Source organism: Carcharhinus amblyrhynchos, chromosome 2 (genome assembly GCF_965287045.1).
Source record: "Carcharhinus amblyrhynchos chromosome 2, sCarAmb.v2.hapA, whole genome shotgun sequence".
Lineage (NCBI taxonomy): Eukaryota > Metazoa > Chordata > Chondrichthyes > Carcharhiniformes > Carcharhinidae > Carcharhinus > Carcharhinus amblyrhynchos.
In genome coordinates this window covers 130,929,199-130,946,823 of record NC_137325.1, presented here as the reverse complement: position 1 = coordinate 130,946,823, position 17,625 = coordinate 130,929,199, and the positions used below count along the sequence as shown (strand labels likewise).

The 17,625-nt window shown below is 41.2% G+C and overlaps 1 protein-coding gene across 2 annotated transcripts in view; it reads left to right on the top strand.

Moving 5' to 3' along the window:
* dnajb6b (DnaJ heat shock protein family (Hsp40) member B6b) overlaps positions 1-17,625 on the top strand; it is a 143,792-nt gene that overhangs the window by 19,363 nt on the left and 106,804 nt on the right. Inside the window, exons 5-8 of one of the 2 annotated variants that reach the window (XM_080212835.1) lie at positions 1,153-1,257; positions 4,264-4,368; positions 10,040-10,181; positions 10,523-10,593. In XM_080212835.1, coding sequence (XP_080068961.1) covers positions 1,153-1,257; positions 4,264-4,368; positions 10,040-10,181; positions 10,523-10,593 — 423 coding nt within the window. Of the gene's footprint in view, positions 1-1,152; positions 1,258-4,263; positions 4,369-10,039; positions 10,182-10,522; positions 11,281-17,625 lie in introns of those variants that run through there. The other variant, XM_080212842.1, reaches the window with a different exon arrangement.

The window sequence follows — 17,625 nt, the reverse complement described above, 5'->3', positions numbered from 1 at the left end:
AGCTCCCTCAACCTTTCCTCATAAGACCTACCCTCCAAACCAAAACTATCTGTTTTTAGTTTTTTTTCTATTTAAGAAATGTTTACATCACTAAAATCAACACACAGATATCTGGGCTTCAAAGCACTCCTTTTACTATACAACGTACAATTAAATGAGGTTGGTTGTTTCAAGTTTCCATTCTGGCATTTGAACAACTTCACATTTGCCATTTGTTGTGCCTTAACAAAAGACTTGGCTGTTATTGGAAAAGGCTCAGTTTTGGTTATTATAATTCCAGCCTTAACTCGTAGCTGAAAATTAGCAATACTTTCTGTATTGCAATGCTTTTGTAGTATTTTTTACTTTTAAAACTTTTGGTTTCTGTAGATGCTGACTTTCTTGGATAGCTTTTATGACCCGAACTTCCAGCTCCATCCCACAAACTAAGTTGACCTGAGTTTCTTTTAAGTTCTGCAGCATTTACATCATTGTAGTTTTATTGGATGTTTCCAGCAACATTTGGTTACCAGAGCTGTAAATGAGTATTTTTTAAAAGCCAATCTGATTCTAATTTTTGGAATTTATCAAGTGGAAGTTTTTTAGGTTTCTCTTGCCCATTTTTCTAAAATTGCACTTTGACATAGGTTCATAACAATGCTACATTGAGATTTCGAGCAGAGTTTGGTTTGATGCTTTTTATTCAGGCAGTGGTTGAAATTGAGACAGCTGGTGCTCCAAATGTAAGCGCAAATAACTTGCATATAGACATTGAAAATTCTGACTACTTCAGTGTCAATGCTCCAGGATTCAAATGCGAACAAAGTTCACACCCATTTCTTTTCCCATCCAACAGTGGCCTCCCAAGAACCCGTGAAATGTTAGTTGAGCCTTGAGTTTGAATTCAGTTTTCTCTCTGTAGTATAATGTGCTAAATTATAATTTCAAAGTTTGCTCTTGTTGACTTTAATGGGGATCCATTTGATATGACTTGATCTATTACTGAAATCCTTTGAGCATCAAAGGTTCAATTAAAATAAATTCTGAAAGGCTGTCTGAAATTGAGATTCAAGCTCTAAAACAGCTAGTGGTAATGTTTAATGGCTGGAATGATTTCTAATGGTTTTGAAATTGTCTTCCTCTTTCTCTCTCCCCACACTCTTCTGGATTTAGGTGGTCAATATGGCGAAGGCTTCAACTATGGCTTCACATTCCGCAATCCTGAAGATGTTTTTAGGGAATTCTTTGGAGGCAGGGATCCCTTTGCAGATTTCTTCAGTAAGTAATTTACTAAGATGTCCTTTTCTTTACATGCACCTACTTGAGAATGGACAACAATGAGTTGGGTGACATGAATTGCCTATCTTTTTGAGAATTTGATGATACAATTGAGTGACTTGCTGGGCAACTTCAGAGGGCTGTTAGAGTCAAATGTTGTAAAAATGGTTGCTTTCTTTCCTTTTGAGATAGCTGCCTGTATCCAGATTTGGGGGAGAAAAAAAACTGAACTGCAGTTTAAAAACCATGCCAGGGATTAAACATGGCTATTTGTCCAGACCTCTGCATTATTAGTTCAAATGGAATAACCATTAGTTTTTTTTACCCTCCTCTTCAATTTGAAAGAAAACATCTTGTGCCAGAATGCAAGGATTTGTTAAATGTGATGGTGATATTCTGATATTGCATGCAACTCCCATATAGTGAGAAGTATTGAACTGTACTTATGTTGTACACTATACATTCCAACTATTTTCATGTTTAGACAAGAATGCAAAATGGTCAAAAAACTGACTTGGCACCTCCAGCAGGCACTTGTAAAAACTTGTAATCTTGAAGGATCTGAGACAAACAAAATTGGCCCTGTGCCTACTCCAGTTTGTACAATTCCCTTCCGTTGCCTAGGCAAGATGAAGGGGCAGGGGGATCAAATTAAGGTTGTGATCCATACCATTGGTAGGTGGACTTGATGACTATGATCTGTCACCCAGCTCAGGATTTCTCCTGACGTCTGACCAAGGAGATCTTGATTCTTGCTGCTCTGGCAAAATGGGAAGGCCTCGGTGGTCTTGTTCTCATTCTTCATTATAGTGCCAATATATAGGGTTTCCTGGCTTTCAGCTACTTATTTTCCTTTGTCTCCCTGATTAAAATCTGCATTGGTTGTGGTGCCATTTTACTACTTGGGTAACTGGACTACATATACCATGGAACTAGCCTTATTTACAATTTTATGATGGTTCCTGTATAGAGGCTCATAGATGCCCCTTTTCTGTGGCTTGTGTTGTTTCAAAAGATCTTATTCTTCAGATGCTGTCTTTGCAGCCAAATACACTTCCCTCAAATAAAAGCAAATTACTATGGATGCTAGAATCTTAAACAAAAACACAAAATGTTGGAAAATCTCAGCAGGTCTGACTGCATCTGTGGAGAGAGAAGAGAACTAAGGTTTCTATTCTGGATGACCCTTAGCTCTATTCTCTCTCCACAAATGTTGTCAGACCTGCTGAGATTCTCCAACATTGTTTTTGTGTTTCCCTCAATGTCTTCCCTAAACCCCTCATACTGGCCCTTATATCTACTGCTTGCTGTGTTGACTATCTGTTCATCCATGGCTTCTGGGTGGAAAGCACAGATTTGCTTCTTTGGCACAGTTTCTTGCATGCTTACTAATGAAGTCGGTTACTGAAATGGTGTACTTGTTCAGACTAGTCCAAATTTTTAAATACTGATCAGTCTACTGACCCTAAGCAGCCCCAGAAGGGATCATCGCATTCCTCAGACCAACATTGCATGCCTTTCTTTGACAAATTCTCCCATTTAGTTTTTGCTTGTAAGCCGGGAGCTGGAGCACAGCCTTGAGGTTTGATTTACAAAAGTGAGAGCGAACGATAGGCATGTTTGATATTTGCGTAGCAGTGATCTAGGATGTTTGGGCATTTGGTGGAACAGGAGATGGGTTGGTGGTATCTTAGTAGGACGCTTTTGAGATTGGCCTGACTGAAGTCCCCGGCCACGATGAACAAGGTCTTGGGATATTTCATCTCAAGGCTCTTTGTAGTGGTGCAGATATTGAGTTAGCTTGCATATAATGTCAAGGTGTACCTCCCTTGCATTATACAATGAGTGCTTGTTCAACAACCTAGCAATTTCTTCCAGTTATCTGTTGGAAACTTGGATGGAGTGATGGCAAATGAAGTTTAATCTGGGCAAATGTGAGGCAATGCATTTTGGAAGGTCTAATACAGATGGGAAATGTACAGTAAATAGCAGGACCCTTAAGAGTAGTGGTAAGCAGTGGGATCTGGGTGTACAAGTGAAAGGTCACAAAATGTCAACACAAGTGGAGAAGGTAGTCAAGAAGGCATATGGCATGCTTGCCTTCATCAGTTGGGGTGTTGAGTTTAAAAATTGGCAAGTCGTGTTGCAACTTTCTAGAACCTTAGGCTGCACTTGGAATAGTGTTCAATTCTGGTCACCACACTACCAGAAGGATGTGGAGATTTGGAGAGGGTACAGAAAAGATTTACTAGATGTTGCCAGGTATGGAGAGCATTAGCTATGAGGAGAAGTTGGATAAACTTGGCTTCTTCTCATTTGAAATGACAGAAGTTGGAGGGGCGACCTGATACAAGTCTGTAAGATTGAGGGGCATGGACAGTGTGAGTAGTCAGAAGCTTTTTCCAAGGTGGAAGAGTCAGTTACTTGGGGGCGTAGGTTTAAGGTGTGAGGGGCAAGGTTTAAAGGAAATTGACGAGGCAGGGTTTTTACAGAAGGTCCTGGTGCCTGGAACTCATGGTAGTGGAAGCAGATACGAAAATGACTTAAGGGACATCTTGACAAACACATGAATAGGATGGGAATAGAGGGATATGGTCCCTGGAAGGATAGTGGGTTTTAGTTCAGTTGGACAGCATGGCCAGTGCAGGTTTGAGGGCTGAAGGGGATGTTCCTGAACTGTAATTTTCTTTGTTCTTAAACAATTCTTGGCAATGAGAACTGGAAACCACCTTTTAAGATATTATTTGACCAGAGTGTGCGCACCTTGATCACAAACTCCTAGATTTTATTGCATCCTGTTAATTATGTAATTCAACTTCACTGTCTGTTTTGGCCAAACATTGAATGATGTCAGAGGCTTAATGTTTGTTGATCCAGCTCTCTTGGGGAGGAGTTAGGATTTGCTGGAACTATTTTGAGTTGGTGTGCTTATACTTTTATTTAAAGCCAAGATCCATCAATGTAACTGACTCATGATTTTAATTAAATTTGTGTTTTTTGGAACAGTGGAAGACCCCTTTGAGGATTTCTTTGGAAATCGACGAGGTAGAAATAGGGGTGGCAGAGGGTCTGTCTTTTCGCCTTTTGGTGGATTTCCTGCGTTTGATCCTGGTACGTATTAATCAATGAATATATATAATAGAATATAATGTATTTCTTTCTAATGCAGACCAGATGCATGAAAGTTATTAAAACTAAAATGAAAGCGTATTATCTGAAATTATCCCAGATTTTAAGACAATCAACTTTAACATTGGAAGGCAACCAAGTATGCTTTAAATGGTAGTACGAAAGCAAAATAAATGGATACTGAAAATTTGAAATAAAAACAATTTGGGAATGTTCAGGGCTGGCAGCATCTGTGGAAGAGAAAAGATTAACGTTTCTAGTTTGAGATTTTTCTGGATGCCTGATTTTATTTTAAATGGTACAGTATTATTGAGTAAATAAACATTTTCATTGTAAGTCGCTCAATTTGAAGTCTACTTTAATTTTTCTGATGATGTTCTGGTTGTCAGTTGGAGTTAACACTGATCTGATCTTTTAAACCAAATTTGTCCTAATTTGCATATTTTGAGCAAATTTAAAATTTCACTAGCAATACCAAGCTTGTTGAGTCTAATCCATATGGACATTGGGCAGTGATCATTTTTCTGTTCTGTACTAGTCTCGGATGTAATCTGTGGAATGTTTAATTTTAAGGTGAAAGTAACAGTTTAAATTTAGGACTTCACAATTTGTATCTTGTTTAATCCATGAAGATTGGGCAATAAAGACTTGAAAGAAGTGTTAATTTTTTTCCACCAAGACCAAATTAAAGAATATTACTTCCAATGCAGAGTTTTTGGTTTATGACAATGAACAAATACATGATAGCTGTGTTTGCTGTCACCACAATTCATTCACTGGGCGTGCAGTCGCAGTACCGAGGACATCACAGGTAGCAGCCCGTGTCAAAGAATAGGACCATCCGCAATATCAAGCAATACAAAGCATCAATGCAAGTCTTTTTTCCTTCATGATTAAAGATGGTAGTTTTGCAGTATTAAACTGCAAAATGCCAGTTTAAAAATCCTGCGATTTCAGTTGTAATTTTCTTGCTGCCTTCCTCACACTCACCAATCTGTTTCCAAGCGGCGAGCTAATTGGACAAGGATTGGATGTGGGGTAAGCGTGAATGGTGCCATATACCAGTGGGTGCACAACAATGATGTCAGTGGCGCTGTGTATGTATCAATGGGTGGAATGGTGTGGGACTTCCTGTTCTAGGTGCGCAATGATGACATGGCACAGACTTTCTGTTCCTGTGTACTGACAGAAGATGGTGAATGCACACTGATGTAGTTGAGGTTGTGATGAATAATTACTTCAACTTCTACCTTATTCTGAGTTCTCCCAAAGCTGCTTGTTCTTCAAGTCATTTTATTCTTTGTCATTTGATCCAAATTTTTCTTTAAGAATTTTGCTTTTGTAGCACTAGGATATATACTGGACTGCAGCAAATTGGATTAATTAAGTAATCTTGCCCTTCTAATTTTTTTAATTCATGGGATGTGACTGCTGGCTGCCAGCATTTATTGTTCACTCCTAATTACTTATTTTGAAGTGCTTCTGAAGGTTGGTCATGGCACAAATCAGTTCTGGTCTCCCAGATTGCCTAGATCTGCTACAGTTTGCCTATTGTACCACAGGTCCATAGCAGATGCCGTCTCCCTGGCCCTACACTTCACCCTAGATAACAAAGACATGTATGTCAGACTCCTATTTATTGACTACAGCTCCTCCTTCAACACCATTGTTCCTACAAAACTCATCAAACTCTGTGGCCTGGGCCTCAGCTCCTCCCTCTGAGACTGGATCTCGACTAAAGTAACCCACAGACTGCAACCAGTAAGGATAAGCAAAAACCCCCTCCTCGATCATCCTCAAAACTGGTGCACCATAAGGCTGTGTCCTCAGCCCACTTTGGATTGAATGTCAGTCTAAAGAGTATAGTATGTTAGGTTGATTGATCATGTTAAATTGCCCCTTAGTGTCAGTGTGTGTGTGTGTGTATATGGGGTTATGGGATGGACCTGGGTGGGATTGTCAGTGCAGGCTCGATGAGCTGATTGGCTGCCTCCTGCACCGTAGGGATTCTGTGATTCCATCCTGGTCCCTCCTAACGCTATAATTAAGAAAACCCACCAACACCTCTACTTTCTCAGAAGGCTAAGGAAACTTGGCATGTTCGCTACGGCATTCCAACTTTTACAGCTGCACCATAGAAAGCGTTCTTTCTGGTTGTATCACAGCTTGGTATGGTGGCATGATAATGCAGTGGTTAGCACTACTGTTTGAGTGCTGGGGTCCCAGGTTCAGTTCCAGCTTCTGGTCACTGTGTGGTGTTTGCACTTTCTCCCCATTTCTGACCGGTGCTCCGGTCGTCTTTCCATAGTCCAAAGATGTGTGGGTTAGGTTGTGTGGCTAAATTGACCCCCGTATTAGGATGATTGGCAGAGTAAGTAAGGGTTACAGGGACTGGGTGGGATTGTGGTTGGTACAGATTTGAAGGGCTGAATGGCCTCCTGTACTGTAGAGATTGAGTCCTGCTGTGTCCAAGATCTCAAAGTACAAAGGGTCATGAACAAAACCCAGTCCATCACTCGAACCAGCCTCCCATCTATTGACTCTGCCTACACTTCTTGCTGCCTTGGAAAAGCATCCAGCATAATGAAGGCCCCCATGCATCTGACATACTCTTCCTCCACCTTCCATCAGGAAAAAGATAAAAATGTCTGAGGTCACGTACCAACAGACTGAAGAACAGCTTCTTCCTTGCTGCTGTCAGACTTTGAAATAGACTTGCATCTCATTAAGTTGATCTTTTTCTACACTCTAGCTATGCCTCTAACACTCTGCATTCTTTCCTCAATGTACAGTATGCTTCCTGTTTAGTGTGCAAGAAACAATACTTTTCACTGCATATTAATACATGTGATAAATCAAATTACCCTTGAACAGAGTGGCCATTTCAGAAGTAATCTAAAAGTCAACCACAAGGTGTGGGTCTGGAGTAACATGTAGGCCAGATCAAATAAGTACTGCAGATTTCCTTCCCTAAAGGACATTAATAAACCAGGTGGGTGTTGACAACAATTGACTGGTTTTATGGTCATTACTGTACTTTGCTTCTATGGGATTTGAATCCTGGCCCCCAAAGCATTACCCTGAGTCTTTTGATTACCAATGCAGTGACAATGACACCAGGCCACCAATTCCTTCTACTGACTTCTATTCTCTTGTTCCTCACATGGATTGAGTTTTACAAAGTGTGGACTACACCTTTTTGGGTTAGGGTTTCAGCTTTTGAATTAACAGTGACATTACTGCACTTGAGGTGAAGTGAATTGGAATCAAGTCAGAGTGCTTTACCATTGGAATTGTTTTACTTATTGACAGTAAAATGGCCTTGATAGCATTTATTGTCCATCCTGAATTACTCCTCGAAGGTGGTGAACTGCTTATTGAACTTCGTGATGAAGTTCACCCAGAGTGCTTTTAAATTGTGTGCCAGCATTTTGTCCAAACAAATGGTGAGACATTTCCAAGTTGGGATAGATGTTTAACTTGGAGGAAAACTGAGATAGTGGCGTTCTTGTGTACGTACTCCTCCTTGGTGTTGGAGAGATACTGATGAAACAGTGACAAGTTACTTTAAGTTTGTTTATTAGTGTCACGACTAGGCTTACGTTGACACTGCAGTAGAATTGCTGTGAAAATTCCCTAGACACCGTGCTTTGGGTCGATGGCAATGCTAAATTCTCCTATGTCTTTTGGACTGTGGGAGGAAACTGGATCAGCCCGAGGAGATCCATGCAGACTGACCCAAGCTGGGAATCTAACCTTGTCCCTGGTGCTGAGGCAGTAGTACTTGCCACTGCTGCCCCATGCTGCAGTGCATCTTCAGCTACTGTGACCTAGCAGTGGCCAGGGTGCCAATTAAGCAGGCTGTGCTGAATCTCTAGTGTTGTGGGACTGCATTCATTCAGGCAAGTATGGAATATTCCATCACACTTTGATTTGTACCTTGAAGATAGAAGTAAGGCTTGAAGGGTCAGGTGGTGCACCCAGGTCTTACTGAAGGCAGACACACTTGGAACAGAATGCTGCAATCGTCAGTAAATATCCCCACTTATGACGTTATGATGGACATGGCTGTTTCAAGTGGCTGAAGGTGGTGGGCTGAGGAGACTGCCCAGCAAAACTCCTGCAGCGATGTCCTTTGGCTGAGATGTTTGGCTTCCAAATGATGACTAGTGGAGTTTGCCCCACTAATTCCCATTGACTTCAGTTTTACTAGGGCTGCTTGACGTATGCAATCAAACGATTCCTTGATGTAGAAGCCAATTATCTCTCGTCACCTCAGAAGCTATTAATATGTTGAAGCCTGGAGATGAGTAGTATTGGTAGAACTCAAGTTGAACGTTGGTCAGTTATTAATGAGAAGATCCTGCTTGATAGTTCTATCAGTAATCTCTTCCTTTTTTTTCATGGAGCGACCTCCATTAGTTTAATTGACCATCATTCTTGGCTGGATGTTGCAAGACTGCAGAGCTTTGATCCTTTGGTTGTGGGATATCTTGGCATATAGCATACTGATTTTGCTGTTTGGCATATAGTTTGAGTTAGCTTCATTTTGATATCTATCTTTCGGGCATGCTTGATGTGGCATGTATCCTGGCATGCTGTACACATTGAGCCAATCTGGGTCTGCTAGCTTGATGGCTTTGGTGTACTAAGAGGTATGTGCACCATAAGGCTGCAAATTTTCTTGGATCTATTTGAAACTGCCCTGTTTATCATAGTGGCAGTGCCACACAATATGTTGGAAAGTGTCCTTGAAGTGAAGGCAGAAATTGACCTCCACAAAGATAAGATTGTACTCCTGCCAATGATGTGGCCAGATGCAGCACGTAGATTAGCGAGCACAATATTTAGTTGGTTTTTCTCCATGTTAGTTCTCACCACCTGTCACAGGCTATGCCCTTCAGGGCTCAGCCAATTTACACAGTAATTAGGCTATGAAGCCACTATTGATGATGGACATCAAGGTGCCTCAGAGTACAACCTATATTTTTGCACTCTCCAGTGCTGCTTAACATGTATTAATTCATCAGCAGAAGGTTACTTTGCTCCTGTCTGACCTGCTGCCATGAGATGATGTGGAGTCCAAGGTTAATATTAATGACTCCCAAGGCCACTCCACCTGGCATTTATGCCACTGGTGGAATGTTGGTTGAAAGGTATGATTTTTGCCTGTCAGTTACTTGAATAAACTGGACATTCCCAGTTTCAATACAAGTTCCGTATGATGTTGAGGGAGAGTTGACTGAGCCAGGTATAGCGATCTATTAATTGTTATGCTTTGGTAGATATTTTACAACAATTCAGTGGCTTGCTAGGCCAATTCAGAGGATATTTGTGTCTGCCATATTTCTTTGGGTCTGGGGTCACCCAACAGACCAAATAGAGATAACAGCTTTCCTCCCCGTAGGGTAGAGTGAACCAGATGGCGTTCAATGAAATCTAGAAGTTTCATGGTCATCATTACTGATTGTCAGCTTTTTATTGCAAATGTATCTAATTAACTGAAATAAGCTGATTCTTTTGTGAATTTGGATGACATTTTCTATTGGGTGATTCTAATAGGGAGCTAGATGCCTAATAGTGTGAAATGGGATTTGTATTAATTTAGATTTTTTGGAAAAAGCATTATATAAACTTGTACTTGTTTCTATAGGTTTTACTTCATTCAGTTCGTTTGGTAATCTTGGAACGGCATCATTCTCCTCCTCTTCGTTTGGAGGTAGTGGAATGGGTAACTTCCGATCAGTATCAACGTCAACCAAGTTTGTTAATGGCAGGAAAATCACCACTAAGAGGTATGTTAAAAATGAATTTAAGGATTCCATATAGAAAGAGTTTCCAATTGAGCTGGCTAGATTTACTGAATATTGACATTTTTAAACCAGTAAATTCTTCCCCTTTATCAAGTTAATATGTATTTTATGATTAAAGTCAAAAGCTAAAGTAGGGTATTAGCCCATAAGATCTGTCCCTTTCAGAAGATGTACACTTATTTTGCTGTAACTTTTGTTACATATTGATCCCTTATTTGAAAAAGCTACTTAAAATTCTTGTGGCTGTTTTTTATTTCATGGCCACTTTCAATCTTCCAAATGCATTTTTGAAGTTTGACAGCATATTGCCTTTTAATTTCCAGGATTGTAGAAAACGGACAAGAAAGAGTGGAAGTAGAGGAAGATGGTCAATTAAAATCTTTAACAATAAATGGTAAGGAGCAGCTACTACGATTGGATAACAAGTAACTATTCCCTCATATTTAACAAGTGAAAATGGATGAGCACTCATGGGTGAAAAGATTTTTGAGAGTATCCTGGAAGGAACTTTGCATTATGCGTTACATTGTTTAGTTCAAAATAGTTTTGCTGCTTGTTATGGCACCAGTAATCCAATGATGTTCATGCCATACTTGAGTTTTCTTTGACGGGACCACAGAATAGGACCATCTAGTATTGATTTTTTTGAGTTGTCTTTTTGTATTATGAATTTATTGATGCACTTTCTTGTGTAACCATTTTCATTGAGCATTTATCTTCTGAGTCTAGAGATTATTCCACTCCAAATTTTTCTAGTTAAATGAATGAAAATTAGCTTCTAACCTGCAGGAGGATTTAATGTGTTAAAAATTTTCTAACTCTCTTTTGTACTTACTAGTAAATATAATTAAGAATATTTAATGACCTAGTTTGCATTTGCTTGAAATTGCATCTTTTGTGGTTTAGTTTTTGCATGTATGCCACTTCAGTGATATTTTGGGAACTGTTGATGTTTATGCTGTTACAACCTGATCACTCCAACATAACATGTTGATGCTGGCAGAATGAAAACTTTATTTGTTAACAAATGATGTGAAAAGAAATGTTTGTGGCACAACCATTAAAAGGGCATGGAAAAATTTATTGCGTCTGTGGTGATTTGAAGTTTGTTTGCAATCTTGCACATTTTTTGTAGTAGTCTCACTAGCATTAAATGCTTGCTTCTTACATAATGCAATGGAAAACTTGCCACGCAGAGTATAATTGCTGCTGCTTTTAAAAGAAAATTGCAGAAATACCATTTCATGGATTAAAGAATAGTTGCCAAAGACAGGCTTTTAATTTGACCACAAATTCAAATCCTTCATTAGGACAAAAGATACAACTTATTATTTTCATTCAATTACTCAATGTACAGTTACCATATTAATTTCAATGTTGACAATGACCTGCTTATGGCTTGCTGGAAAACACTTGCATAATCGTGGAAGCAGCTGTTATTAACTGTGACAGATGATTTTGGGGGACTTTATGAACTTATGCCCAGTATTTTTAAACAAATTTTTACAAGTTTATTACTTAGATGTCAATTATGAGATCAGCAGCAAAAATGGGTACTAAACCAATCATGCTTTGTGTTGGAGTAGACAACATGTCTAGCTGTAGATGATTTTGTGCTGTCAAACAACACAAAGACAAACAAAATGATCAAGTGATCCATAAAGTACCTCCTATTCATCCAGTCACATTGTTTAGTTGCAATGATACTGTCAATATTTGTTTCCTTGGATAGGCAATCAATCTTTTTTAAAAAAATCTTGACCGTTTTGGTGTGGGAGCAGGAGAACTTCATGAATTTCCTCCAAGGGCAATCCAATTTAGGAGATTAAGCAAACCAGGCTATTATCCAGCATCCTAAGACCTTTTGTGTACAGCAATTTTTATTCAGCATTTTGCCTTGACTTCACTTTCAATGCTTGTGGCAGACCTGTATCCTCTACATGAGTAACTCCAAATGTCAATTTTCAAAAAATGTTTGGTTATATGCATGTCCTTGTCCTAACTTAGTGCGATTCTAAACATGTCTGGCCCCCCCCCCCCCCCAAGTCCACGTTCAATCAAATACTTCATCTCCTTTCCCTGAAATCTGTGTTTCTAGAACACAGGACTACCGAAATAGCTGTAGGCCAGTCAATTCCATGAGCCCTATTTTACCATTGTTGGATTCTAGCTATCTATCTTAACTCTTATCTGCTGATCTTGGTTCCATTACCCTTAACCTGCCAAATGAAAGTCAATCTTGAATTTGAAATTTCCAGTTGACTGGCAACAACTCACAGGAGGTTGTTCCCATGTAAAGTGCTTCCGGACATGACTCTTGAACAGCCCAATTTGAATATTATCCCCGTTGTTCAAGAATTCTTCCCAAAAGGAAATAGCTTTTCTATCCACCTAATCAGACATTTCTTCTGAAGGAAGGTGTACAGCCAAAGGTTATGGGCCATATTGATACCGATGACATGAGGTATGACGTCCTGAAAGCAGAATTTAGGGAGTTAGGAAAGAAATTAAAATGCAGGACCTTGAAAGCAATATTCTTCCATTAGTTTGTGTCACATGTCTAGTGAGTATTTGAATAGGATTGAGCAATCGAGTGGCTGATGAATTGGTGTAGAGGGAAAGGCATTTGATTTGAGGTTTTGAGGTTGGCGCAGGGGCACCTGTGCAACATGGATGGGGTTGCATCTTAGCACGGCCAGGACTTGTGTCCCCGCAGGAAGATTTGTTTGCAGTTGGAGAGGGTTTAAACTAAATTGGCAGGTAAATTGAAACTAAGAGGGAAGCAGAAATTGCTAACAGCTGAGAAGTCGCAAGAGAACTTAGGCAGACGAAACAAAGGCAAAGATCAAGTAGAATTAGAGCAGAATAAGGTTAAAAAGACAAAGTTAAGGGTTCTCTGTCTGAATGTATGCAGCATGAGTGGAAAAGCAAATTGCGTGGAGGGTGTGGAAAGCCTCCAGAGAGATCTGGATAGGCTGAGCAAGTGGGCGAGGACCTGGTAGATGGAGTATAATGTTAGCAAGTGTGAGGTTATCCACTTTGGCAGAAATAATAGTAGGAATATCCCTAGGGTAAGGGGTTTGGATGGGGAGGAGCTTGTTAGGTGTGTTCAGGAAGGTTTCCTGACACAGTATGTGGATAAGCCTACGAGGGGAGAGGCTGTACTTGACCTGGTACTGGCGAATGAACCAGGGCAGGTGATGGATCTTTCGGTAGGAGAGCATCTTGGAAATGGTGACCATAATTCTATCTCCTTCACAATTGCATTGGAACGAGATAGGATCAGGCAGGCTAGGAAGGTGTTTGTCTGGGGTAAGGGGAGATACGAAGAAGTCAGGAAGTTACTTGGACAAATAAACTGGAAGGAGGCGTTCTTAGGGAAAAGTACCGAAGGAAGGTGGCAGATATTCAAGGAATGTGTGTCTGGAGCTCTGAATGAAAACGTTCCGATGAGACAAGGGGGTTTTGGTAGGTCGCGGGAACCGTGGTGCACAAAGGCTGTGCTGAACCTAGTCAGGAGGAAAAGGAAGGTGTACAAGAGGTTCAGGGAATTAGAGGTTAAAGATGTTGAGGAGTATAAGGACTGTAGGAAGGAACTTAAAAGGGAAATTAGGAGAGCCAGAAGGGGTCATGAGAAGACCTTGGCGGGTAAGATTAAGGAGAATCCCAAGGCCTTCTATAAATATGTGAAAGGTAAAAGGATAAGAAGAGAAGGGATAGGACCTATAAAAGGTGAGAGGGGAAAGGTTTGTGTGGAACCAGAAGAAATGGCAGAGGTGCTTAACGAGTACTTCGCCTCAGTATTCACAGTGGAAGCTGATCTGGGAGATTTTGTTATGGATTTGCAGCAGATGGAAAAGATTGAGTACGTGAATATTAAGGAGGAGGATGTGTTGGAACTTTTGAATTCTATCAAGGTAGATAAGTCGCCTGGACCAGATGGGATGTACCCCAGGATACTGTGGGAGGCGAGGGAAGAGATTGCAGAGCCCCTGGCGATGATCTTTGCGTCGTCAATGGAGACGGGAGAGGTTCCGGAGGATTGGAGGATTGCGGATGTAGTTCCTATTTTCAAGAAAGGGAACAGAGATAGCCTGGGAAATTACCGACCGGTGAGTCTGACCTCAGTGGTTGGTAAGCTGATGGAGAGGCTTCTGAGGGACAAGATTTACGAACATTTGGAGAGGTTTGACATGATCAGGAATAGTCAGCATGGATTTGTCAAGGGCAGGTCGTGCCTTACAAGCCTAGTTGAGTTCTTCGATAATGTGACTGAACACATTGACGAAGGAAGTGCCGTGGACGTAGTGTACATGGACTTCAGCAAGGCGTTTGATAAGGTCCCCCATGCAAGACTTCTTGAGAAGGTGAGAGGGCATGGGATCCAAGGGCCTTTGGCCTTGTGGATTCAGAACTGGCTTGCCTGCAGAAGGCAGAGAGTGGTTGTGGATGGGGCTTTTTCTGAATGGAGGTCAGTCACCAGCGGAGTGCCTCAAGGATCTGTTCTGGGACCCTTGTTTGTCATTTTCATAAATGACCTGGATGAGGAAGTGGAGGGATGGGTAAGTAAGTTTGCTGATGACACGAAGGTCGGTGGTGTTGTGGATGGTCTGGAAGGATGGCAAAAGTTGCAGCAGGACATAGGATGCAGGACTGGGCGGAGAAGTGGCAGATGGACTTCAACACGGATAAATGTGTAGTCGTCCATTTTGGCAGAACCAACGGGATGAACGAGTACACTATCAAGGGCAGAAGTCTGAGTAGTGTTGAAGAGCAGAAGGATCTTGGGGTCCGGGTCCACAGGACTCTTAAATCAGCCTCGCAGGTGGAGGAGGTGGTCAAGAAGGCGTATGGTGTACTGGCCTTCATTAATCGAGGGATTGAGTTTAGGAGTCGGGAGGTAATGCTGCAACTTTATAAGACCCTTGTCAGGCCTCATTTAGAGTATTGTGCGCAGTTCTGGTCGCCTCACTATAGGAAAGATGTAGAAGCTATTGAGAGGGTACAGAGGAGATTTACAAGGATGTTGCCTGGACTGGGAAGCATGCCTTATGAAGTTAGGTTGAGGGAGCTGGGACTCTTTTCCCTGGAGAGACGAAGGTTGAGAGGCGACCTGATAGAAGTTTACAAAATGTTGAGAGGAATAGATAGGGTGGACTCTGAGGCTATTTCCCCGGGTTGAAATGGTTGCTACGAGAGGACACAGATTTAAGGTGCAGGGAGGGAAGTTCAGAAGTGATGTTAGGGGTAAGTTTTTCACTCAGGGTGGTGAGTGAATGGAATCGGCTGCCGTCAGTGGTGGTGGAGGCGATCTCGCTGGGGTCTTTTAAAAGACTTCTGGATGAGAATATGGGGTTTAATGAGATTGAGGGTTATAGATAGGTCTGTAGGTTGGTAGGTGTTGATGTGATCGGCGCAATTCGTGGGCCGAAGGGCCTGTCTGTGCTGTAGTGTTCTATGTTCTATGAGGGGTTATTTTTTAAAAGGTGAAAAGCTGCAGCATGCTACGGTGTAGAGGGACCTGGGGGTCCTTGTGCACAAATCGCAAAAACCCAGTCTGCAGGTGCAGCAGGTGATCAAAAAGGTGAATGGAATATAAAAGTAGGGAGGTCTTGCTGCAACTATACAGGGCACTGGTGAGGCTGCAGCTGGAGTACTGTGTGCAGTTTTGGTCGCTGCACTTGTGGAAGAATATATTGGCCTTGGAGGGAGTGCAGAGGAGGTTCACTAGGCTGATACCAGAGATGAGGGGGTTGGCCTATGAAGAGAGACTGAATAGACTGGGCCTGTACTCGTTAGAGTTTAGAATGATGAGGGAGGACCTTATGGAGACGTTTGGTATAAAGGGGATGGATAGGGTAGAGGTAGAGAGATTCTTCCCGCTCAAAGGATAGCGGGACTAGAGGACGCAGCCTCAAGATAAGGGGGAGGGAGTTGAGGAGGAACTTCTTCACTCAAAGGGTGGTGAATCTCTGGAACTCTCTGCCTGTTGAAGTGGTGGAGGCTACCTCGCTAAATATATTTAAGTCACGGGTAGATAGGCTTTTGATAGACAAGGGAATTAAGGGTTATGGGGAGAAAGTGGGAAAATGGAACTAATCCACTTCAGATCAGCCATGATCTTATTGAATGGCGGGGCAGGCTCGAAGGGCTAGATGGCCTACTCCTATTTCTTGTGTTCTTATTCTCAACAATGTAGATGATTTGAAGTGGCAAATAGAGGTTAATGGGTATGATTTAATTACCATTAGAGATGTGGCTGCAGGGTGATCAGGATTGGGAGCTGAAAGTTCAGGGATATTTGCCATTTGGGAAATCTGGGCAGAGAGGAATAGAAGGAAGGGTAGCATAAAGGATCAGGATGTAGAGTCCGTTTGAGTGGAGCTAAGCAGCAAGGAGCAGCAAACATTGGTGAGATATGTTTACTGGCTACCAAACTAGTGATGATGTTGGGCATGGTATAAATGAGTACATTAGAGCTGTATGTAACATGGTTAATACAGTGGTAATGGACAGCTTTAAGTTAACTTTGACCAGGTAAACCTAATTAGCACTAATGCTGTGGAAGATGAACAAGTATTTTGCATTGGCCTGTACTATAGGGGATACAAGAAATGTCTTGGAAATGGTTGAAATCAGGAAATTAATGGGAGGGTGGGACTCAAGAAATTACAAGCACCAGGGAATTGGTACTGAGCAAATTGTTGGATCTGGAAGCTGATAAGTCCCCTGGTCCTGATGGGCTTAATCCTAGGGTCTTCATAGAAGTGATTAATGAGGATAGTTAATGAATTGGTTTTAATTTTTCAAAATTCCCTAGATTTTGGGAAGATTGCATTAGAAAATAGCAAATGTAACACCTTTATCAAAACGTGGGGGAGACTGTTAGCAGGAAACTACAGGCCAGCTAGCTTAACGTTTGTTATGGAAAATGATTATTAAGGATGTTATAGCAGAGTACCAAAAAAAGTCATATTCATTAGGCATAGTCAATATGGCTTTATGAAAGGGAAATCATGTTTAACTGGAGTTCGTGGAAGAAGTAATATGCTTTTGATAAAAAGAAGAACCAGGGGATGTACTGCTCTTGGGTTTCCTGAAGGCATTTAGTAAGGTGCCTCATTAAAGGTTATTGCAGAAAATAATAGTTGGTGCAGAGGCATTTTTTGGCATGGATAACATAGAAGATTAGTTAGCTATCAGGAAACAAGGTAGGCATAAATGGATCATTTAATGTGGCAATACATAACAAGTGCTTTGCCACAAGAATCGGTGCTTGAGTCTCAACTTTTATATAAGTGACTTGGATGAAGGGACTAAAGGTATGCTAAATTTGCTGATGACACAAAGTATGTTGTGAAGAGGCCATAAGGAGGTACAAAGGGACATGAGTTAAATAGAAACATTCCAGGAGTCGGCCATTTGG